The sequence below is a fragment of the Pterocles gutturalis genome, unplaced genomic scaffold, assembly GCF_000699245.1.
Source record: "Pterocles gutturalis isolate BGI_N339 unplaced genomic scaffold, ASM69924v1 scaffold18681, whole genome shotgun sequence".
Taxonomy (NCBI): Eukaryota; Metazoa; Chordata; class Aves; order Pterocliformes; family Pteroclidae; genus Pterocles; species Pterocles gutturalis.
In genome coordinates, this window is record NW_010103430.1 from 32,746 (window position 1) to 57,671 (window position 24,926).

A 24,926-nucleotide genomic window follows, 5' to 3' on the forward strand; every position below is an offset into this window, starting at 1 on the left:
AGCCAAAATACTGGTGTCAAAATGCAAGCAGAAATTGTGCACTTTAAGTACTCTGTGTAATACTTTGTATTACTTCTGCAAAGTTACTCCATTGTTACTAGAGCTCACCTGGAAACCAAAGGCTTGGTGGGATGCTGAGTACCTGGCACCCACCTGAAATGCTGCTGGGCGCACAGGCAGGGCCATAGATCTGAAAACCAGGCGTGATTCCGTGTTTCTGAGTATAAATATACCCATTCTTGGGACATCACCCTCAGCCCATTGAACCGACCCTCATGTGGTTAAGTATTGTTTGCATTCTTCTTCAATTCCTACCCTTTGTGTGATTAACTGTGGTGTGTTCAAAAAGCTCCATCTGCCTTTAATGCTTATGGGTTCTAATGCTTCCTCAGAATTTCCCGTCTTTCCTAGATTTCATTATTTCCTCTACATTTATTAATAACTACACACATGCTGCCTTTGACCCACTCTCCTCTGTGCACACATCCTTTCCGCTGTTAGGTCATTCCCATGGGCAGCATCACTGAACATCCTCCCATTTCATTCACTGCCAGTTGCTCTCTGCTGCTGGACGGTCAGCCTTAAATCCCCACATCCTACCACGCACATCTAAAGCTGCCTTTCTGCAACATAACAAACTTTATCCCATGGCTGTGCTTACTAACTAAGATATCTGTGGCTCCGTTATTATAACACAGCATAGCATAACTAATAAATATATAACACTGCACTAAGGGTACAAAATCTTATTATTTTATGTGTCTGAAAATTAAGGCAGTTAAGACTCTTCGATTCCTCGGTTTTGGTCCCTGTACTGTTTTGGGCTGCCTTCACTGCTCTGCCTTGCTATTGGGATTCCCCGTAATTCCTGCCTGCACTCAGGCCTCCCCCCCTGCAGTCTCTCTTCTTTGACATCTGAATTGGCCATTAAATATTCTGCATTCACTCTTGCAAAGACCATGCTGGTCTGTGCTGACCAGCACATTATATGTTGCTGAAGGAAAAATCCCAAGAAATCTGTCCAGTTACTCAGAGACCTGAGCAACTTCAGTGTGTCAGCAATTAAGCAGTAATTGGGCTGAGAAATGGCCAGTGAACAGGCTTGTGGCTTTTCAAGCTTCTTCCAATGTAAGCAGAGGCACCAGCCCTCGAAGAAGCCTTCTGGCCTTTAAGTTGTTCGATTTCTAAAGATGCAAGTGGATTCTCCGGGAGTTTTCAAAAGGTTTTTACTAAAACTTCCACAGGTGCTTATTTGCATAGCTAAGCACCTAAGTGTTTTAAAGATTTCCTCTTAAAACTGTCTGATCTTGGGGTTCTCCTATTTTAGCCACTTCCTGAAAAGAGCGGGTAGAATACTTTCTAGAAAGCAGGTGTGGCTAAAAGGACTGTGCACAAGTTTCAGTTAAACAAAAAAATGCCTTAAATGAATGAGAAAAAAAATCTGATCAGAATTCTGGATGTCTGGGGTAATGTGAAGCCTGTGAAAACAAATGCTTTGTTAAACTCTTGAGTTGTACATGCAATCAAATACTTTTTCATTACCCTTTACTTTTCTTGATACACGCATTTAGTTTGAATAGCTTCTATAAAAACAGATGGTAGCAGGGTGCTACTTCCACTTAATTCGATACAGTAACGGATAAAATGTCAGGTGAGGCAGTGACCATCCTGCCCTTTTCCGCTTCCTCCCCTCTCTCTTTCTGGGCAAAGAGCCTCACCTGGCCACGGGACCTCAGCCCACTTTCTCCCTGACACCTGGCAAGAAGCAGAGCCATCCAGAACATCCTCCAAACTGCAAAGCCCCCTTACTCAAAAGACTCCTTCACAAGAGAGCTGAACACTTTTCTTTCCCAGCTCACTAAATCTCCAAGGCTGGAGCTGGCAGGCGTTGCTGCCTGGCCCTTCTCCCGCACAGATATCCCATGTAGCTTTAGACCCGGGGTGGAGCTTGGTGCTGCACCAGCTCGGTCTCTTTGGGGAATATTCTTATAAGTAAACTAATAGGATCAGTGGGCTGGCTTCTGAGACGGCTCTGTAGTGGGGTACAGCTGGTCTAGGACAAGGATTTTCATTATCTTTGCCCATCTCATCCTGCAGGATGAAGGCTGCCAAGCCCTCCTGTGATTTAGAGCACCTCATTGACTGCACTGTGCGCAGCAGCTTCCCGCAGTGCCAGCACGGCCAGATTAAGAGATGTGTGAACGGACAATTTTTGTGGTTCATTGCTTGCTGAAACAAATGCTGAAAATAAATTCTGCTCTTACGTTTCAGATGTTTCCAAAAGTGGAATTAAGCTAAGTCTTTTATATCATAACATTAATATAGAAAGCTCCACACTTTCAACAAAAAAATCACACTTTTTAAACTGATTTTTTCCTAGTTATACCCAGACATACAAGAATCCTAGCTACACCACACGCTCACCCCACAACAGTGGGGCCAACTTGCTAGTCTCACCTTGTCCTAATTTGGAAACCTCTTCTATCTGGGATAATTTTCATTTAATGTGAAGGTAATGGAGTCACAGAGGATTTAGTAGCTCATGTGGTACAAAACCTCTATTATAGCTGAGTACTATATATGTAAGCTTATGCACTCTCAATTGTGTACTGAGTTCCTAAAACAATGACTGGCAAGAAATGTGGGAAGAATAAATCTAAATTATGCCACACAACGTGAGAGTGCTGTTTTTAACAGAGCAAGCCCATAAGCCTAGTGGACAGTTTTGCTTTGAGAGAGCCAAGGTGTTTCCTAGGAGGAAAACACGTATGGGAAGTAAGCATGTATGGGAAGTAGATTAAGGACTGTTGTTGGGCTAATCAGACCTGTGCAACAGGACGTGCTTTTGATCTGGTTTTTTTGTGTTGTCCTGAGCTGAGTGCAAAGAAGAGCACTGGCAGTAAATGTGCTGCCCCGCTGTACAACAGGCAACAAGAATGATGTGAGATGATTCATTTAAACAAATGATGAGTCTAGTCCTGAAAGATCATGATTAGGACAGTGGTAACAGTGTTTATATGGTGAACTCCCACCTTGGAACATAATTTAGGGGTAAAGACTGAGGAAAACGAGCATTCAGAAGAGAGGAGCAGCGTTTCTGGGAGGAACCCCGTTGTGTATGGTCCACACCAAAAGCACTGAAAGATTCTTGTAAGAAAAAGATCCATCCTTAAAAATTCAGTCACTGAGCTCAAGAGAGCATGTAGATTTTAAACCAGGTGGGATTTCTCATACCACCTCTCAATGAAAGTTGTTTCTACCACCCCAGAAATGATGGTACTTCAAGGCAGATGCAGAGAAAAAACCAGCATGAGGAATTCTGTTGCAATTCTGTTCGGTAGTTCTAGGAAGAAATTCCCCACCTGTGAAGCAAACTGAGAGATTCTCAGCTCTCCTCCTCCTGGGTCTTCTCCCTTGCAAACTTCTTGATGTTTAGAGGCATTGAACCTGATCTAGCCATTCCTCCTCATCAGTTAGTTTTCAAACACATGGTATTTTATCACTGAGATGAAATCTAGACATTGTCATACAGCTGTGATTTATCCTTCAGAGTTCAAGGGCTACTGATGGTGTTTAATGGATACTTGTTTATCAGACCTGTGTACTGTCATGAACATTTAAAAATAGTCCGATGTGTTGAAAAATTAAATGTATTCATCAGTTATGGACATTATTCTCCATTACTTATAGACTTCAAGAGATTTTTTTCCTACTTGTAGCTGTTGTGTTCCTGTCTGGTTTCCTTTCCATGTTGATGCATTTCCATTTCATGTTGAAGAACTTTTTATTGTCCACTTCAAAAGGAAGTTAAAGCCCCAAAGTCTATCTGCAGAAAACAGGAACACCCTCAGCCTGGCAGGAGCAAAGAGTTAAGGATGAAAGCACAGAACAAAATGTTAAGTAACTTAAGCATTACAGTATGGTAGGATAATTACAAGTAAAATGATGCCATATATGGTAATACTCCCAGGGATTCAGTGGAAAGCCAAATGATGGGCACTGTTGCCCTGGGAGAAAGGAAATGCAATTCATGTAGAGATGAACTACAAATAACCTTTCATAAAATGGAATAGTTCAAAGCCCGGCATTTGTTTGAAAGAAAGTTTTTTGAATTTTTTTTTTTTTTTCCAAAGAAACAAAGTTGTAAGGTAGATTTATTTGAAAACTTTGTATGCATATGTCTTCAAATTGGTGTGCTTGGTTTGGAATTTTTCCCAGGACACTTAATTTTTATCAATAGAACATGGAAATGTTTTAGCACTGAAGCCCAGGCAGAAATGAATCCAACCTCTAAACTGTGCAGATTAACCCAGGTCTTGTGAAAAGGAACATATTAATTTAAATTATTTCTGGTTAAAACTCTAAAAGCCAGAAGAAACACTTCTCATTGTGTTGTATCTCAAGCAGGAATTGTTCCTGGTTTCCTAAGGTTTACATCAATGTCATCCCGTCTTGAAAATTCTGCCCAGCACTTACTCATATTTTTCGTGTCCATTTATCACTGGTCCCTTGGTAGGGAAAATTAACTCCTGTATTTCCTAATTAGGAAAAGAAGCAGAACTGCAATGGATCCAGCTAAATAGTTTCAGCTTCAAAAGAGCTGACAAATATCCATGACACTTTTGAATGTATTGTTCTTTTTATTTTTAAATCCGTTTTAGTTTAAATCTAAAGACAAAGAGGTCCAACTTACATTTAGGCTGTTGTCCTCCTCACAGCACTAGATTGATACCGTTGAAAGTTTACCATGTCCACACCCCCTTTAATGTCCTTTTTAATTGCTGAGACAGGACAGTACAAAGACATTTTCATCTATATAATCACTGGAGACAAAGGTATCTAGAAGAGGTGAGACAATGTCATGTGACACTTAGAGAGCTAAAAGTAGGTGGGAAATGTTCTTGTGAGAAAAGATTGCGTAAATCTGGCCCTTGTACCTGTACTTTGAAAATGAGTATTTTACTTTAAGAGAGGGCTTAAGAGTTGTAAATAAACTTAACCCTGGAAGTCCTCTGGGAGGTGAAAAGTTACCACTGCCTTCCTGTTACCCAAGGGACGCTGCACGGAGAACAGCGGGGACCTGATTCCGCTGGTCAGACACCTCCCCACACGAGATGTCCCCAACTGCCTGGCTGGCAGGGACACTGCAGTCCCTGCTCTGGTCCCCAGCTTTTGGAGTTCAGATGAGGAGGATCATCACTTACTCTGCAGCACTGATATAAGCTGTTAGTCTACTTTAATGCCAGAGTTTCAGAAGGAAAAGCTATTTTATTGCTGCTGATGTTTCCTCTTATTGCTGTACCACATCACAGTCAATGTTGTATTTTTTGGTCTTAAAACATAAGCAGACTCCCTGCCAGCTCCGCTTCTCATAAATATTCAGATGCTGCCAAAGGACGACGAACTGCCGTTCAAAAATGTATCATGTTTTAGAATTGCCTTAAATGGCCCAAAAGTCCAGTCAAAATACTAACGGGACAGAGATACAGCTCTGATAATGTGTTCTGTGCATGCTGAAGTCAGGTGGATTTGGGAAGATGGTGTTCTGGGATAAATAGTGAGCCTGGCAGTTTCCCGTCCTGTTTAAACACTAAATAAACACATCATGTGGCAGAAGGAGTCCACTAGTCACTACCTGCTTTTGTGTTACTTTCTTTCCCCTCAGAGGTGAATCTGGTGCTGGCAAGACAGAAAATACCAAAAAAGTCATTCAGTACCTGGCTGTTGTTGCTTCATCACATAAGGGCAAAAAGGACACCACCATCACTGTAAGTGAGCTCTGCTGTATTTAAGTCTTCTTCAAGCCTGGTGGGACTGTACTTGAGCTGACTGTGCTCCCAGCAAGTCAACATCTGTGGCTTGCCAAAGAGTCGACATATTAAGAGTACACAATTACGTCACAGCTCTATGTTTATGGAAAAAAACTTGTGTTTGACACCCCCTTAGGCATCAAATCAGAATGTACTTCGCTAAAAGAGAAATATTCATAGCTTTCCATATGCATAGCACCTATTTATATCCTAGCATGAAGCCCTTGAAGTCTGCAAGGGCTCGGGTCCTTATTTTACCCTTGGCCCCTGGCAACTAAGAAGTTTGGGAAAGCCTTTAGCTAACACATTGTCCAACTCCATCACAAAAATGTATACCGGCATTTAAACTTCCAAAGTTTTGATTGGCTTTGTTAGCAAGCAAGTTTCTTACTAACTAGCACAGAGTCCCAGTATCAAACTTTTTTTTTTTGTTTTACTTCTCCGTCAGAGAAAATTATTTTGAAAGGCACAATTTTTTTAAAGTATTTTTTTCCTTCAAAATTTGTAACAGTCTTGCCGTAGTGACTAAAGTTTGTTTTCTTGATCTGAATCACAATACGAGCTTATACCTGGCCAGTTCCCGGAGATCATTGTTAGTGCGGCTGAGGCTCTCAACTGTCTTTGCTGTTTCCAACAATACAACTCCCGCTCCTACATCATTTCCAGCCTTTCGAACGTTACTCAAACTTCTGCAAAAAAAACGTAACAATGCACTTTTATGACAAAACAAGCTTAATTCAGGAAGACATTTCGGTGTGTCCCAAATGCAAGACTGGGTCCAAAATACATAATTAGTAGGGCAGTGGGCAACAAAGTACAAAATCTCATGACCACACCTGGGCTGGCTCTTGCAGCTGTCCTTGCCTCCCCTGTATGCTGGCAGATGGAGGACTCCAGAGCACAGCCTGGCCTCTCCCACCATAAATAATTGTTGTTTATGTACAGCAGATTCTGCTTCAGGGCAGGGGAGGGAGTAGATGTCCCTTCGGGTAGTATTTTCTAGAAATCTGTGATTAAATTTAGTGAAAACAGTCCAAGGCTAAAGGCATCATTTTCCTTTGTTGAATGTTTATGCAAAAAAAACCTTATTTCTTCCTACTGGGTCCCTGCTCAGTGGCTGGGGGAAATGAACTTGTGGTTTCAAGGACATTCCTAGTGGGCATGTCACTGCAGTCGATGCGGACTCCTCCGGGGAGTTACATGAGTCTCAGGATCAAACTGTCCCTGAGACAGACCTGAAGGCAAATATCCACCAGGTGGGAGCTGAGAGAAGGTCTAAGTTGTTCTATAACATGCTGACAAATAGTAATTCAGTGACTGGCACTACTGACACTCCAATTTCAGTCATTAAAAAGTAGTGAATAACACAATGCCTCAGTTGCACCAGAGGAGGACTGGGGATTTACCATAAAGATACCTGTCCTTGTCTAGTTCTGGGACACTAACCTACTAACCTGGGACTGGATCCAAATCCCATCCCTTTGCTTCAGAGTTGTTTATTTTTTTTTTTCAGTTAAAATCCTCTATATATGTTAATGGTATTTGTACTCTTGGTATGTCTGCAATAGATTGTTGTATTTGTAACCCTGGTTTATTTGCATGGAAACTGTGTATTGGTTATTTTAATACAGGAAAAACAATAAAAATGTCTGTGTAATGGAAATGATACTGACACTTGTTTTATACCACGTTATTCAATACAGCAAGGTCCATCTTTTTCTTACGTGAGTAACTTAGACTGTTTGATGTGTGTTTAAGGCACTGAGTGTAGATCTGCATGCTATTGTTGCACCTCGAAAATTTAAGAGAGATTTTGTCGAAATATGTTGTATGATATGATACAAAGCAACAATAGCGCCAAATGCTCTCACAAATCAACCCTAACTGTGTCAGGCTCCATGGCAGAGAATGAGGTCTGACACAGGCAGGGTCATCTTTCAAATATCACTCTCTTCTATATGTGTATGTTCAAATTGCCATAGTTTGAATGAAATTTCCCACGATCCTGAAAGAGCCACTCAGCCTGAAATCGAGCAATGTGATTTCTGAATGAAAATATCCAAATGCTTTCTGTGCTTCAGGTTGAACTTTTTAGGACTGTTGTGAAATAATTCCTAAACCTCACGGTGTTTGATTGATTTGGTTGCCTGCATGCTTTCCGTTTGATATTGCTTTCAATTTTACATTTTCATGTAACTCTTGAGGATTGTTCACATCCGCAAAAGTTAGCATGCTCGTAGCTTGCTGCCATGATGTGTAACAGCAATTCCCACTGCAGCGTGTCTGCAGGTGTGTTCCGGCAGGTTCTTACAGGTCCTCACAGGGTGGTGTGCCACACCAGCACACCAGCGCCTCGGGAACAGAGGCAGGTTTGCAGATATACTCTTTCTGTGTCTGTGCCAGGCAAATGGGATTTTTTTTTTATGGGGTCCTTTTTTTCCCCATTCTAACCGCTGCCTCTCAGACTTTGGCTACGACAAAGGACAATGTGTTGCCCCTTAGTTAATTTAGTACTTCATTTTACAAGGTCTCTGTGAAAAAAAGAATTTATTGCTGGCATAGGCACCTCTGTGGAGTTCAGGGGACTTACAACTGTGTACATTGCTGTTAATTCGCAGCCACAGTTTTATACCCCAAGTTCATGGCACAGTTCGGCTCTCACCAGAAGCAGGTGGTATCTGTCTCAGTTTAGCAGACAAGGCTCTGATTTAGCTGTCACCCTCTGATTTCAGCAAGACCCTGCGCTCATAGTGGAATTTTTAAGCCTACAGAGTGTAACTGGAAAGAGTTGCTCAGTACAGAGAAACTTCAGGGACTTTAAGGAGTTCATTACTTATTCCAGGACTCCTGTATTAGCTTGTTTGGAAATCTTCCTTCCCTCTTCCTTCAACTCTTAGGTAGCATGTTTTAGGAGATTTTTGGTGGAGTTTTCATTTTCCTTTTTCCAAAATGCAGTCTTGATACATTATCTCAAAAGATCTCTGCTCTCAGGAAGGTACTCATTCTCCCGTCTCATGATCATGCAGATAAGTTTAGCCATTTGTTAACAATCTGCTGCTTTTTACTGATAATTTTGAGGAAGCTCTCATCATCACCACATAGATTACATGACAATCAGGAATGGTACTTAGAAAAAGGTTACCAGTTTTGTACACTAATTGGGAAGCACTTTAATTTTCCAAAATTATTTCCCCTAGATTCAACCTAAATATTCCCTTATTTTCTAATTACAATTATTTAAATGATATCATGTTATCTATCAAGGACTTTTTCCTTTTCTGAGTTATTTGAAATAATGCATGTTACTGCAGAGTAGTATGCAAAGAATAGGATGACAAGAAGCAACCTCAGAGGATAAAGCTGAAAAAGCCCAAAAAAGCTGTATTCATAAGCAAAGGATTTGTTCAACTGCACTGACTTGTTTAGAAATAAGAGTATTAAATGCATGCTTGTTTCATTGCATGATTTGTTTCGTTAGCAATTACCAATCACAATTAACAATATAATACAAAGTTTGTGTGTTTGCATGAGAATTCATTATCCTAGTTTGAAATAAATCAATGCATTTCCATATTTCACCTAAATAGCCTTGCATGGATCATTATTAATAGACTTGATGAAATCTGCTTTGTAGCTTTGTGCTGCATTACATTAAAATGATTCTCGGCAAGTTATTCTAATTACATCGTCATTTGCTAGCAAAGGATCTCAATAAACTAACTTGAAAAAGACATGCTAGAGGTTCCTTTAAGAATATCCCTTCTAAAAATGATATTAAACTGGAAACAAAATATATTTGACATTGAATGACCCTTTTCTTTAAGAAAGGCCAGTCATGATGCTAAACAGATTAATAGACTTTGATCTGTCACAGGCAACAGGGCTGGAGAAGGGTCATGTATACAGGACAGCAGTCAACTGCACAAATACATAAACACAAAGATTAATGGAGAATGAAAACAAATCCACATGAAGTGCAGTATTCAGCAAAAAAAAAAAAAAAAAAAAAGGTCCAGGCTTCAATTATCTTTCACATTTTTCTCCAGTGTACATTTGTTGGTTTTAATTATATAATTACGAAGTTTAGGGTTAACTGCATCTGAATGAATTTTAGGGTGAGCTGGAAAAACAGCTTCTACAGGCAAACCCCATTCTTGAAGCTTTTGGAAATGCCAAAACTGTGAAGAATGACAACTCCTCCAGATTCGTAAGTAGGAGAAATTCAGTTGGATCTATGTGGGGGGGGAGGTACAACATCTAAGCCCTTAAAAACGGTTTAGAATTCATCTCTGAAATAGGAATCTGGCCTTATAGAAGATTAAAAATCAAGCTCAGACTTGACAGTACCATTGTCCTCTCCCAGTTTAGCAGTCTCTGTGTGGCCTTCCAGGGTCAATTCCTGGTACACGACATATCCACCTTCAGAATATTTGCAAACAAAATCTGCACTTTCTTTTTCTTTGCACTACTGTTGAGAATATATCTTATAAGGTGTGACTGTTACTTAGCAAAAGTGGTTAATATATTACATTTAAAACTACAGGAGAAAGAAAAAAACAGTCATACAGATTCAAGTTAGGATGGTGTGAGCTAAGGGCTGTCACTATTTGATGACACTTTTTTTCTGGGAATGCTGGCAGACGCCTCTTTTCCCTGCAGACCCTCCTCTCCGACTTCTGCTCTCTCCCTGCAGAGTTCAGGGATCCATGCAGATGAACCTTAGCAGAGGGAGTTATGCAGATCCAATGCTATTCCTTCATTGAGCTTCTGGAAATCAAACCAGAAAACAGATGTTGTAATATCCTCAGTTTCCAAAGCCTTGTCCAGTAGGGACAACTCCTTTCCCTCTAAGTGCCTGAACAAAATGTGGGGGCAAATCTCTGCAGAGGCAACATCAGAGAAGTTCATTTCCTTTCAGGCTTTTCCATGCGTTGTCCTGGCAGGAGGCAATCAGGCACATTATTCTTAAAAGGATGATGCACATGTCTTATTAAACAGGCTAAAAATAATGTTGGAAAACCTGGCATAACCTGAAAGAACAGCCCAATCTAGATCTTCTTTTCATTCACAGGGCAAATTCATCCGCATCAACTTTGATGTAACAGGCTACATTGTCGGCGCAAACATAGAGACTTGTATCCTTTTCCATGAGCTGCACTGGAAGCTAACTAGGGTGAGCAGAAGGAAGTAAGATAAACAAGCTCCATCGCATGTCTAAGAAAGGCAAATATTGCTGAGGCTGGTATAAACAAGGATGAGGGGAAGTGGCTCCATTTATGCTTGATACCAGCTTCTCAGTTTGTCTTACTCTCGTGTTTACATTTTCAGGTCTGTTTTCTCAGCTATAGGAAAGTGTGCTGCTCCCCTTATAGAGCTTCAGAAAATGGAAGCACCATACCCAAGACAATGGCAGGGGACTTTAAAAGCAGAGTCCCAACAATACAATAATGGCAAAAGACTGGTTTGTGGTTAAGATTGCATGAGATCTGGAGAGCTATGCAGTCATTTTGTTTAGTATCAGTGTGATCCTCTGGTTCCCTGTGGTCTACGTTTCCAGCTGCATAGACAGTTTTGAAACTTTACTGTTTCTTACCAGTGCTGTGACAAGCACTTGGAAAAAACACTGAATGCTTGGTATTATCACTACAGTTTACCCAGGAACTTGGAGAGTGCTTCCCAGTTTTCAAGTCCAGGTTTGGCACTTTGTCCCAGTCCTGCCCACATGTTGGGATGAAGTCCAGATGCTCAGTACGACCTCACCCTCAGCCCTGTGCACTCTGGCTTATGTAAGGGAAGGGTCCTGAGCCTTGCAGACTGAAGGATCAAGCCTGTGGCTGCATGTGCCTTGCTGTTTAGGTACAGCAAAGGTCATAGATGTTGTACTGGGATAGAGGCGTTACAAGAAAAAGCACTGAGAATAACCTGGTAAGCGAGAAGTCTATGTGACACCTAGTGTGACAGCTTTCTTGTTCATGTCTGGAGAACTGAAGGGTCATTTTAAAAAAGTAATATACCCTTCTTTTCCACCCCTCTAAAGGCTTTATATTAACAAAGACAAAAGAGACAAGAAAAGCCAAAGAACATAGTGTGGTCAGAAGGGCTGTCTTAGAGTCTCCCTTTGTCAAACCAAAGGACAGTTTATCCTGAAATTGCCTTGATCTCTGCATATGTTGTTAAACAGCCATGGTCAGAAATTACGTGTTCTGGAAACTGTGGAGTCTCCTTCTCTGGAGACATTCAAAGCCCACCTGGATGCGTTCCTGTGTGAGCTGATTTAGGTGTTCCTGCTCCGGCAGGGGGATTGGACTAGATGATCTTTCGAGGTCCCTTCCAATCTCTAACATTCTGTGATTCTGTGTGTGTGAGAGGTGAAGCAAATACTTTTGCTGATGTCCCAGATAGGATCAAGTGCTAGATATTTCCAGAGAATTTGTCTGCTCTGGATGCTACATACTGCCCTGCTGTTTCAAATGGCACACCCAGAGCAGTAAGCCATATATCAATAGCCTCCATGTCTTTTTTTCAGGTCGTTTCAGAGAAATCCAGCTTAGCCTGACTTTGCTTGCCAAGCACCGTTGCCTCTTCCTTTGGTTATGTTTATGAGATAGTGCATTTTAATGAACAAGTTAATATGTAGCTAAATTCCTCAGTGCTGCATTGCTCATCTTTGCACAGAGAAGGAGCTGCTCGCTCCAATAAATGAGAAAGAAAGATGCAGATATAAACAAGGACCTTCTCTCTTGGGTGTAGCATCAAACAACAAACAGTTTATCTTTCTGCTCTTATTTTGACAAGTGATCTTTAGAAAAAATCAGGTTTTAATTTTTTTAGTCTTCACTGAAGTTTTAGCTGTAGCACTATAGCTTTTAAAGAGTGAATCACCGACTAAAGTTGTAATACACTCTTGCCAACTTCATTTTTAGTCACAAAAATGGACCATAAATAAAGTTTTCTTTTATTACTTTTATACCTACAATACTGGCCTCAAGCTTTTTTTTCTAGCAGCCTCACTTTATATTGAAAGAATCATATTAGTACTTGCTTTTAGAAGTGGTGTGAATTGTGTTGTGAATACTGGTTTTATATATCTGATTTTAGAAGCATTTATGTCTATTGTGATTGTTATTAACAGGATTACCAACATTTATCATACAATGAGAGGTAGGAAATTGATCTAGTCATTGTGGTGAGAATTATACCAACACCAGAGCTCCTGCCACAGAATTAGACGCATGTTCCTGTTAGATAAACTCATGGCAAATATTTGAACAATGCTATTGATGGTTCTGAGGCTGATGGCACAATTAAGGAAGGACTGAAATATGTTATTGATTTTTTTTAACACACTTGACAAACAGATTTGCTTGAAAAATCCCGTGCTATTCGTCAGGCTAAAGATGAGCGAACATTTCATATCTTTTACTATTTGATTGCTGGAGCTTCTGACCAAATGAGAAGTAAGTTACTTGCTAATGATTCTTAGATCTCATTGAACAGTCTGAGCAATGGCTTACTTAAGTAATTTAACTTCTTTAATTGTATGTCATTCAATCCTTTCTATAAATAAATAGCTCTTTAGCTATAGAAAATAATTCTCCAAGTTAATTATACGAAAGCTTCAATTGGTGTCCACCTGTTTTAGCCAGGTTGCCTGCAGTTTACAGGATGTTTCAATTCACAAGAGATGTAAACCCATTCAGATCCCATCTTGAATGATACTGAGAAGATGAATAGGGAAGAGTTATTAACTATCTTTTACCCAAAAGAAATTGGGGTTCCCACTAAAAATATTGGCTTGTGGTTTTAAAATAAATTAAGATAATGTCTTTCCCACAGCACATTATTATACTGTGAAGCCTATAGCTTCAGAACATTGCAAAGGCGAAAAGTCTAAGTGGATCCAAAAAAAGGATTAAACATAGTATGTATTGGAACATGATGGTTCAAATATGACTTCTTTCCCTAAATCACAGCAATTGATACACTGTATTTTCACTGTTTTTTATGCTCCTTACATAAGAAGCTGTTGTTGGCCACAGTGTATGGCTGAAGAGTCTTTTGGTCTGGCCCGTTATGGTTATTACCTGGTTCCATTCTTGTTACTACCCGAGATAAATACCCACAGGGAGAGGTGTAATTCTGAGTAGGTTACACATGGCATTAAATGAAAGACTTTGAGGAAGAATGGGTCAGATTTGAATCCATAGGGTGCAAAATTCCACTGAGAGACAGAGACATTCCCCAGTTACTAATGCAAACTGGAAGCTTAACACAATCAAGCTGGCTAAATGAAGAGTTCTTTTGAAAATATTTATGCACCGTAAAACCCTAAACTCCTCTCATACAAGCAGAGTCTTCCTTTGGTGAAAACACCTATTGTTCATTGGGAGAACTCATGAACCAAGAGCACTAAGTTGACACACTTAAGTAAAGCTTTTCTTCTTTGCTTTTTAGATGATCTGCTGCTGGAAGGCTTCAACAATTACACCTTTCTGTCTAATGGCCACGTGCCTATTCCTGCTCAACAAGATGATGAGATGTTCCAGGAGACCTTGGAAGCCATGACAATTATGGGCTTTACTGAGGAGGAACAGATAGGTGAGAATTGTTAGCAAAACTGTATTCAAGGTAGATTGGTGACACTATGTAGAGATGCAAATGCACAAAGATTAGTTCTGTCCAGAATAATCACTTCACAAAATACAAAATATGCATATGAAATAAGATTCATATAAGAAAATTAAGGTTATTTACATTTTATGGCCATGCTTCTCTGGAGAAGCGTCAGCTTGTATGAACCACCAACTGGAGGATTCTGAATGATGTACCCATGTTATTTAATCTCTTTGCCTCTTACTTCCTCTGTGTAAAACTATTACCAACTGTTACCTAGCTACTAACTGCACTGTGAATTAGTGCCCATAGATTTCCCTCCTCCTCAGGAGGTATTAGATGAATTAAACCATAGATGTCTCATGGGAAGAGAATGAAGGTTCTCTCATAAGGCAAGACTTCTCAAGCACAGATTTGTTTCCACCTCACCTTAAGAATAACATGGGAACTCAGTTCTGTGTCATCAAGAGAGACACAGGATCAATGCAGGATCTAAACACAGCATCAAGATCACATAACAGCAGCATGGTCAGAGCCAGTAACAACAAGGAACTGAACTGGTGGCAGTACAGTGCCTGAAGACAACATAAACCAACAGCAGGAACCTGGGAGGAGGATAGCAGGGGCTGAGAACAGGCTGGCGGTGAAGACACTGAAACTGCTCTCGTAGATCCAGGACACAAAACACCACCAGGCTCCTTGGAATCATTGCCACCTTTGTACTAAACAGGGGGATGCTTCAGGAACTTTTGTGAGTGTTAGAGTGACTGTTCTTGCCTTGCAAGAAGATCTAATCATGATCTACTGCTTTTAGGTTGTTGTTAGAAAAGTTGTTTAAAAAATTGCTACAGTGGCCTACCTTTTCCCATGGCTGCAGTGGGTACTGGTGGGAGCAGCTGAAGCCAATATGAAAACGCTTTGCAAACCACCCTCAAAGGTCTAAACTGGCAGCACTTGCTGGAAACACAGTGAACAAAATACTGAAGAATCACCACCTATACTGGAAAACAGAGCATATATCATCAAAGGGGAATTATCTCTGTGATGCACAGAATAAGTGGCGATCACAGGGCAGCTCTATACAGTGATTTAAAGATGGATCAAAGAAAATTATTGTCACAATATTTTGCTGTCCACCTGAATGAAGAATTGCAAGGCTTTTCCCTATAAGTTTTATCAATTCTGGAGACCTGGTCGTAGGAGGAACATGACATGCACTCCTGACCCATTTGAATTTCACAGCATCGGTGCAGTTGTCGGCTGCAAAAGTACTCCAACACATGGTGTTTTGAAAGGCAATTACTGTTTATGAAAGGGAAGATTTCTCACTAGGAGAATTCCATACATACCCAGAACAGACTACTGAATTCAAGGCGGTTCTAACAACAGCAATGATCACTTAAAGCCATTTTTTCAGAACTTTCCAATAAGTAGCATTAAAAAAGTTGCAAAATATTCAGATTTAATTTTGAAAGAAATTGAACAGGCTCAAATAGCTCATATTTGTATTCACTGATTCAGAGAAAAGAGAAATAGAAACACAGACCACGAACCAACAACTAAAGTATCTTGAAAATGTGAGCCTGCCAGAGACATCTCTCTGCGAGGCTTTTACTGGTCACTGCTCCTGGGAGTGTCCAAGGCTTCAGCTGGGGCATGCCAGCAGGCATTGCCCATGGATGCAAATTGCTATGCCCCAAGTGACACCTGGTGGCAGAAACAGCATCACCCCATCAGCTGAGCCTTGGACCAGCTGTGGCAGCTGGGAGCTGAGTGAGCTCTGTCACATCCCACCCCTGCATCAGTGACTGAGGGATGCTGAGAGAAAATGTCTTGCCTTGCAGGACAGGACTGCAAATCTCAGCCTCCGTAAATTCAGATGATATCACGCATGAAGACTGGTTCATTCTCCTCTCAGGGCACGTGTATTGGCATTGACAGCAGCATTCTCTATTGCAACAATAGGAGTTGCATTACTGTCTGAACCCCTTTGATTGCATGCTCTAAAATAGAAGCCCATTAGGACAGTATTCTTCTCCTGTGTAAGTTTACCAAATAAACAATTAGAACTCCCTAGATTCATATCATCTCATCTGTAACATATCAGTAGATTTTACTGCCTGAATTTAGGCAACATCACATTTATATACATTTTAGTAATCAAACATTAATCAATTACTTTTTTGTACTTTGACACTAATCCTTTAAATATTAGTATACATTTTATTTTTGTTGCACAACTAAATATCCACATGTTCCTGCATAACTAGAGCTTCAGAAGTGACACACATTTTTGAAGCTGCTGGTAGTTCATAGATATTTTATCTTAAAGACAGAGGTACAGATTATCAAGTGACTGAGCAGGGAAGATGCCACAGGCCATGAGAGGGAGAGGAATTCCTGAGACCCAGGGGTCTGCCTGGGGAGCCAGCACAACTTAGCTTGGAGCAGCCTGTTTACTCCACTGCAGAAATTGTTGAGATGCTGCTCAATCAGCTCTCAAACTCCTGCAGTTGACAGCACAGTTTTTCAAAGCAAACCTAGCTCTTTCCATAGAGACACACACTACCACAGGCAATAGAATTCATCTTCATTATTGCAGAGAACAGAGCTTTCAAAATGTGTCCATTCTGTTGCTCACTGATATTATGTGTTTCTCTTACAGCTATACTGAGAGTTGTTTCATCTGTCCTACAACTGGGTAACATTGTCTTCAAGAAGGAGAGAAACACTGATCAAGCTTCTATGCCAGACAATACTGGTATGATTTGACACTCAAAAAATTTAGTTAACATTAAGAAATTAATAAAATAGCAGCTGAGTAAGCACTCTTTATCAGTATTCTTTATTTAATTGTTATTATATATACATATTTCACAGGCTTTAAAAGATATACCACACTTAAAATCAGCTCAGTTATCATTACCTTTTCTAGTAATCTTGAATCCATAAATTGACAGACAGTGAATTTGCTGCTTGGATCATGAATAATACTTTTATGGCAAGAGGAATCTCTTCTGTACGATAGAGGAGCTTTTAAGAAAGATAAATAACTCCACATACTTGCTGAGCTGCTTGTATTCACACTTACTGACCTGCTAAGAAAAAAGTCAATCTGAAATAAAATCTCACTCCTTTATTCTAGCTGCACAAAAAGTGTGTCACCTGATGGGGATTAATGTGACAGATTTCACAAGAGCTATCCTAACCCCAAGGATCAAAGTAGGACGAGACGTTGTTCAGAAAGCTCAGACCAAGGAGCAGGTATCTACTTGCAGTCTGCTCAGCTCTCCTGAAACTATTCTCCTTTCTTTTCTTCTTACATCTTGTCTAAAGGGAAATGTCAGTTTTCTGTCTCACTATCTCTACAGAAATTGCCAGCTATTGAGGTTTCTTCTTTCACTTACAATTTTCTCTTCCTTTTTTCAGGCGGACTTTGCCATAGAGGCTTTGGCCAAGGCACAATTTGAACGTCTTTTCCGTTGGATTCTAGCTCGTGTAAACAAAGCTCTCGATAAAACAAAAAGACAAGGCGCTTCCTTCTTGGGGATCCTTGATATTGCTGGATTTGAGATTTTTGAAGTATGTATAGTGGGACACAAGTTGTCAAGACTCCTCATTCTCATGCAGTGCTTTGGATATAAGATGACAAAAACCTAAGTTCAGAGCCGCAAAAACAATTTGGTTCTTTCAAGCTGGCTAGCAGCCCACGGCCAACACGCATGCTACCCCTGGATGCTTGCCTTCCCTTGGGCAGGAAGGGCTGGGGGCTTCTGTGTGGCTCAGTGTTTAGAGCCAGGGTCTCCTTGCTATGGTTTATTGAACAGGTCCCAATACAAAGATTTACCACTTGAGAACTTACTGTAAATTTTCAAGATATCATATAAGAAAAATATTTGAATTATTGTAATACACAAAAAGAAACAGAAGATAGCATACTTCATCTTGTCATTTAAGTTCCCTCTTGCAGCTTTCTTTCTAACATTAGAAATTCACTTTTTTCCTCTTCCCAGATCAATTCCTTTGAGCAGCTGTGCATCAATTACACTAATGAGAAACTTCAGCAGCTTTTCAACCACACAATGTTTATACTGGAGCAAGAAGAATACCAGCGAGAGGGCATTGAATGGAATTTCATTGACTTTGGCCTTGACCTGCAACCTTGCATTGAACTGATTGAAAGACCTGTAAGACTATATCTCTGTAGGTGGTACACTGCATAGGGGGCATCAGGTCACTTAGGTACCAGTACAATAAGGGAGCCATTTAAAGTATTTCAGATCCTTTGTTGCCTGGGAGGATTTGTAACATAAGGGATCAAGGTGGTGCTTGCTCTCTGTCTCTGCCTGTGACGATACTGATCTGATATTGTTCACATTGCAGACCAACCCTCCAGGTGTCCTGGCTCTGCTGGATGAAGAATGCTGGTTCCCTAAAGCTACTGACACATCCTTTGTGGACAAACTCTGTCAAGAACAAGGCAACCATCCCAAATTCCAAAAGGCCAAGCAACTTAAGGATAAAACTGAATTCTGTATATTGCACTACGCAGGAAAGGTACTGGACAGATTGAGTTATTTTGACTTAGAGAACTTTGATTCTTTGATGCCCAAATGGTAAAAAACAAACAGTCCACTACCCACATTGATAAGGGACGGCTTTAATTATATAACGTATATATGAGGTGCTTTAATTACATAACATATCAAATACGACTTGCAAAACGTTCATGGTTGTGCTAAGCTCACATGAAAACAAAAATAACCAGCACCAGGGTTATTGAAAACCCAAGTAATTTGGGTTCCTTTCTAGCAGGCAGACTTTTTAAAAGCAGGGCAGGCGCCCTGCCACGGATATGGCTGCAAAAAGCTTTTCAGATGCTAGTACATGCAAGAATAAATACTTAACTCAGCTCTCAACCATAAAAAGCTTTTCACATTATTACTATTGGTATGATTTTGTGTTAATACAGTGCCCTGTGTTCTTGGACACTCCAGATTTCTTAATGAAGGGCAGATTTTTGACATATCACTGTTTCCTGCAGGTTACCTACAATGCAACTGCCTGGCTAACAAAGAACATGGATCCACTGAATGACAATGTGACTTCTCTGCTGAACAGATAAATTTACAGCAGATCTTTGGAAAGACGGTATGAAACGCAACTCTAAATCAGTAACATGGTTTAAAGGGAAAAACTTCTCCCAGAACTTTTTGACAGTTGTACCTTGCTGGCAGGATCAAGTGTGAAAATGATAAGCATAGGAGAGACTGAAGTAAGAAACAAGAATAATGTGTTCTAAAGACATATTTATGGAAAGCATCCTTCGATAGTTTTAAGCACTATCAAAAAAATTCCTTAATATTATTTATCAACAGAATAAAAATTATTCATTACACTGTTATAATATTGCTAAATATGTGATATTGTAGAGCTCATTTAATATAGGTTATTGTTGGGTTTTATGAATTACTTTATGCACTCCTCTCCTGGAAGTCCTCCACAGTTCTCTCCAGAGGTTTATAATCTCAACTGAATTCCATCAGAAGAATGTCTGTATGCAGAACACTCTGTTCTTAAAAAGTTTATATGGATCGGTAACACATATACTGCAGCATAAGTATTTAATACATGGACATAAATGTGCATGCAAACACCAGCAAGGTGGCTCTGAATTATCAAGTAACAGAGGGAGATTATTAGCTAGGCTGAGAACCACCTGGTAACAGATGGGAGTCAAGAGATGATGTTGTTCCCAGTTCTGACACTGACTTACCAATTGGATATTTTGCAGAAGGATGGTCTTTTTTAGAGCAAACATAAAATAAAATATATTCTGTGTATTCAGTTGCTCCATTCTGTCACTAGTTAAAAAGATCCTCATTTTCATGTTAGAAAGAAGTAGACTATTTACCCAGAAGGCTCTTCTAGTACTTTTGTTAGTACACTTCTACTGCATCAAAAATATATTGGTCCTCTTTGGGAAGCTGCAGTTTAACAATGCTGGTGACAGGTGTAACATGAGGTGAGGACCCTTTATATAAACAGTTCCATTCATGCTTTCTTTTGTATTTCAGTGGACCGGATCGTTGGGCTGGACCAGATGGCCAAGATGACTGAAAGCTCACTCCCTAGCTCTTCAAAAACCAAGAAAGGCATGTTCCGTACTGTTGGCCAACTCTATAAGGAGCAGCTAACCAAACTGATGACCACGTTAAGGAATACCAATCCCAACTTTGTCCGCTGCATCATTCCAAATCATGAAAAAAGGGTAAATTTCAAATGCTCAAATTTTCAGACTCTTCGTACATTGTTCATGTTGAGCTGTTCACTATACCAGCACATCACAGAGCTGAATGGTATCTTCAAACATTGATATGCAGCTGGTAACATTTTTGTAAATTTTTGCGGTGCTAAAAATACTTTCTGTTCTCTTGTCAGGCTGGCAAACTTGATGCTCATTTAGTGCTGGAGCAGTTGCGCTGCAATGGTGTCTTGGAAGGTATTCGTATCTGCCGGCAGGGATTCCCCAACAGGATTGTCTTCCAGGAGTTCCGGCAGCGGTAGGAATCCCTCACTCAGGGACTAACTCCCTAACTTTGGGTTTAACAGTGGTGTAATACATATTTCTCTGTACAAAATAACCTGATGTGTTTCAACCTCCCCAACATCTTTTTGCAGATACGAAATTCTTGCTGCAAATGCTATTCCTAAAGGATTCATGGATGGGAAGCAGGCTTGCATACTGATGGTGAGGAAAGCATTTTTTATCCTATTGATAATCACATCTATACTTGTATAAAAGCTGTTGAGAGTGAACAGAAACAAGAAGTAATTTTTAATACCCTAAACCTCAGCACTGGAGTTAACAAATATCCCTGTTTTCCTCCAGATTAAAGCATTAGAACTTGATCCCAACTTGTACAGAATTGGACAGAGTAAAATCTTCTTCAGAACAGGCGTTCTGGCTCACCTGGAAGAAGAGAGAGACCTGAAGATCACAGACGTTATTATTGCCTTCCAGGCTCAGTGCCGAGGCTACCTAGCAAGAAAGTAAGAATATGTACTAACAAAAAGAATGTCTTCTGCAGCAGAGTATCTGCACTAGCCTTTAGCTTTCCATATAACGAACTTAAGATATTAAGACATTTTATTATTATCTATTACTGTATTGCATTAGAAGTCAGCTTGTGTCCAATAAAGGACTCACTTCCCACCCAGAAGAGGCTTATTAGTATAACTACAGGGAAGCAATTACATTGTGAGGCTACTTAAACCCTCTGTACAGTGACCCATCATTTAAACACGTGTTTGTACAAGCAGGAGAAGGAGCATCCGAGCCTATGACTGGAGCGTTATGCACTATTACAAGTAGCTGCACCACAAGCATTTGTAAAACATAAAATAACTTCTTACACAGCTTGGGCATGAAGCACTGATCATCTAGCATAATCTCAGTTAATGTACAGCACAAAATTATGAATAATAATGCCCTTTTTCTGCACACTACCAAGGCTTTCAAATTGCTGAGCAAAGACATTTAAATATAATAGGTTACAAGAATGATGATCCATACAAGTTCTGAGTACCCGTGTACTCTGGAAAGATGTTCACATCCAGAACTACACCTATACTTTATGGTTTGTGCATACCTATGGAGTGCAAACAGCCCAAAAAAAGAAGACTAAAATACCAGAAAGAAAAACAGAGTTATCACCTTTCCTCAAGAAAGCACAGACACTGTTTAAGTGACAAAAAAATTTGTGTCAGACTTCTCAAACCATGTGGCTAATCATCAGACTCTCATGCCAGAGTTTCTTTTCTTAACGTGTATATCTTGCAGACACCCTGTATTCTCAGACTGAACCAATTTGCTTTATGTTTTTAATTGCAGAGCCTTTGCCAAGAGACAGCAACAGCTGACTGCAATGAAGGTTATCCAAAGAAATTGTGCTGCTTACCTGAAACTGAGGAACTGGCAATGGTGGAGACTGTTCACTAAAGTGAGTAACTGCTATTGGTGAATCTCTCTGCAGCTTTCCAAAAGAAATGAAATGCACAAGGTACCAAGGCATATCATGTCATGCACACTCCTTCTTCCAAAGTCCATTGCAGCTGATAGCAAAAGCCTCATTAGCTTCACAAAATTTTGGGTTAGAGATACTCCAGATAGTTATATAATGTCATTAACATTGAAATTAGTTCTAGCTTGAGAAGGAAACAAACTAGTTAAGCCAACATTCATAAAAGATTTTCATTGTTTGGTGATTTTTTTAAATTTCAATAAATGTAATTATTTCACAGGGGTGGATAATGAGAAGACAGAGTAAAACTGAATTTTGTGAACGTGCAGAGTTATGTATGTATGGGGGACTCAGTAGCTCAGGAGTTCCCTAAGTGGGACACTAAACATCTACCTGCTAGGCACCCAAGCACATTACTTCTATTTTCCTATTGAAGAGGCCTGGTCTTTTTTCCAGAATGGCCTCAGTTTGGATTCAGAAAACTGTTCCTACTTGCATAGATAGCAACCTCCTCTGCAACCAGAACTAGACAGTAACACACACCTGCGTGTGCACGTTGTCTTTCCATGCAGCACACGTAGCTTTTGTACATCATCAATGGATGAAAAATGGACAAAACCAGGCCTAGAGTCGTTCAAAAAGTGGCACTATTGGAGGCAGAGGTGCTTACAATGCTCCGAGAATTAACCCAGAGAAGGCCAAGAGCAGCACTGCTGAGGCTCGCTGGTTTAACGATGCTTACAGGAAGCTTGGCTGGACAGTATTTGCCCACTACCTGAGCAACGACAGACAGTGCTGCCATTAGCGCCTGTCGGCCTGGCACCTGTAAGTAACATAAATACTGACAGGAAACTTTCTTTAAAAATCTTTTTATTTTCAGGTGAAACCACTGCTGCAAGTCACCCGCCAAGAGGAAGAAATGCAGGCCAAGGATGAAGAACTACAAAAAACTAAGGAAAGGCAACAAAAAGCAGAGAGTGAATTGAAGGAGCTGGAACTGAAACACACACAGGTGACGTGCAGCTCTGACCCCTGGGAAATGCTATATCCTCTGGGAAATGGCCATTCTTTCACCATTTGTAGAACCTATTACAACAAACATGTCTTTCCTTTGTGCTCATGATTGTAATCGTGACATCGCTGGACAGCGACAGTCCAGAACAAAAGTTCAGTGCAGACAAACTGCCAGTCACTTCAGTAGAGGCCTCACGTCCACACCAGAACCTGGGGCAGAGCTGCCTGCCTCTGCACTGGGACTACCTCGTAAAAAGCCACCGTGGGGCAATTCGCAATCCAAGTCTTAACTCCCTATCCATTTTATTTGTTTAGCTTTGCGAAGAGAAGAACCTCCTTCAGGAGAAGCTTCAGGCAGAAACCGAACTGTATGCTGAAGCTGAGGAGATGAGAGTCCGTTTAGCTGCTAAGAAACAGGAGCTGGAAGAGATTCTGCATGAGATGGAAGCCAGAATTGAGGAAGAGGAGGAGCGCAGCCAGCAGCTGCAAGCAGAAAAGAAAAAAATGCAACAGCAAATGCTGGTAAGGAGGCATAAGTGACAAATACAGACAATAACTTGTATCTTGCTGAGAAAAAATGGAGGCTGGCAAACCTCAGATCCTATGAAAGCGCTTGCTACACAGCCCTCTGTACCATGTGTCTGTGCCACTGAAGAACAATCAACACCCTTTTCTCCAGAGTTTTTTTCTTCTCTGTCTCAGTTTTAAATAATCTTTTCTATAAAGAATTATTTTAACAAATCTTTCCTTCTAAATCACCAAGCATTACAGATTGTCTAGTTCTTAATAAAAACAACCAAGTCCATAACACACCCACACACAGTAGCAAACATTAAGCATTTCCTACACTTTAAGCAGTATTTTATTTCCAGAATTCATGTTTTGTGGGTTTCTTTTTCCCACAAAGGACCTTGAGGAACAGCTGGAAGAAGAAGAAGCTGCAAGGCAGAAACTGCAACTTGAAAAAGTAACAGCAGATGGCAAGATAAAGAAAATGGAAGATGATATTCTCATAATGGAAGATCAGAATAACAAGCTAACCAAGGTAAGCGTTGGGTGTCCATTTTCTTACTTTGTGAAATAGCATGAGATGAGAGAAAGCCTTCTCTTTCACTAGAACAGGAATACTCTTCACTATATAGTCTCATGTGTGTACAGATTCAGTAGACCATCAGTCCAGCCTGTGTCAAACAGTTTTCTGATAATTTAGCCGTGCTCATTTAAACAATCCAAAGTTGTGTAGAACTGCTGGTTTTGAGGCCTGTTGTGGTAACAATATCTTCAAGCAAAATACCCACAGCAGTCAAGCACAATCAGGGGAAGACTTGTCTTCTTGGCCCCAAGCAGAATAAATAATTCTCATGGTTTTCAACTAATTTCAACCAAACTTCATGATGAAAACTGGAAGCAAGGATGTATTCCAATCCTTTTTGAAAGGGGATGCTCCTCTGAACTGGGCCCTGTA

General features: G+C 40.3%; 1 protein-coding gene across 1 annotated transcript in view; it reads left to right on the forward strand.

Moving 5' to 3' along the window:
* MYH11 (myosin, heavy chain 11, smooth muscle) overlaps positions 1-24,926 on the forward strand; it is a 61,376-nt gene that overhangs the window by 21,398 nt on the left and 15,052 nt on the right. The window contains 21 exon segments of the mRNA XM_010086722.1: positions 5,666-5,768; positions 7,514-7,534; positions 9,925-10,017; positions 10,882-10,945; positions 13,169-13,267; positions 14,265-14,408; positions 17,089-17,184; positions 17,569-17,687; positions 17,853-18,005; positions 18,437-18,610; positions 18,807-18,980; positions 19,468-19,541; positions 19,543-19,574; positions 20,501-20,694; positions 20,865-20,986; positions 21,105-21,174; positions 21,316-21,476; positions 22,318-22,426; positions 23,328-23,459; positions 23,777-23,983; positions 24,369-24,506. Of these exon segments, the coding sequence (XP_010085024.1) occupies positions 5,666-5,768; positions 7,514-7,534; positions 9,925-10,017; positions 10,882-10,945; positions 13,169-13,267; positions 14,265-14,408; positions 17,089-17,184; positions 17,569-17,687; positions 17,853-18,005; positions 18,437-18,610; positions 18,807-18,980; positions 19,468-19,541; positions 19,543-19,574; positions 20,501-20,694; positions 20,865-20,986; positions 21,105-21,174; positions 21,316-21,476; positions 22,318-22,426; positions 23,328-23,459; positions 23,777-23,983; positions 24,369-24,506 (2,479 nt within the window).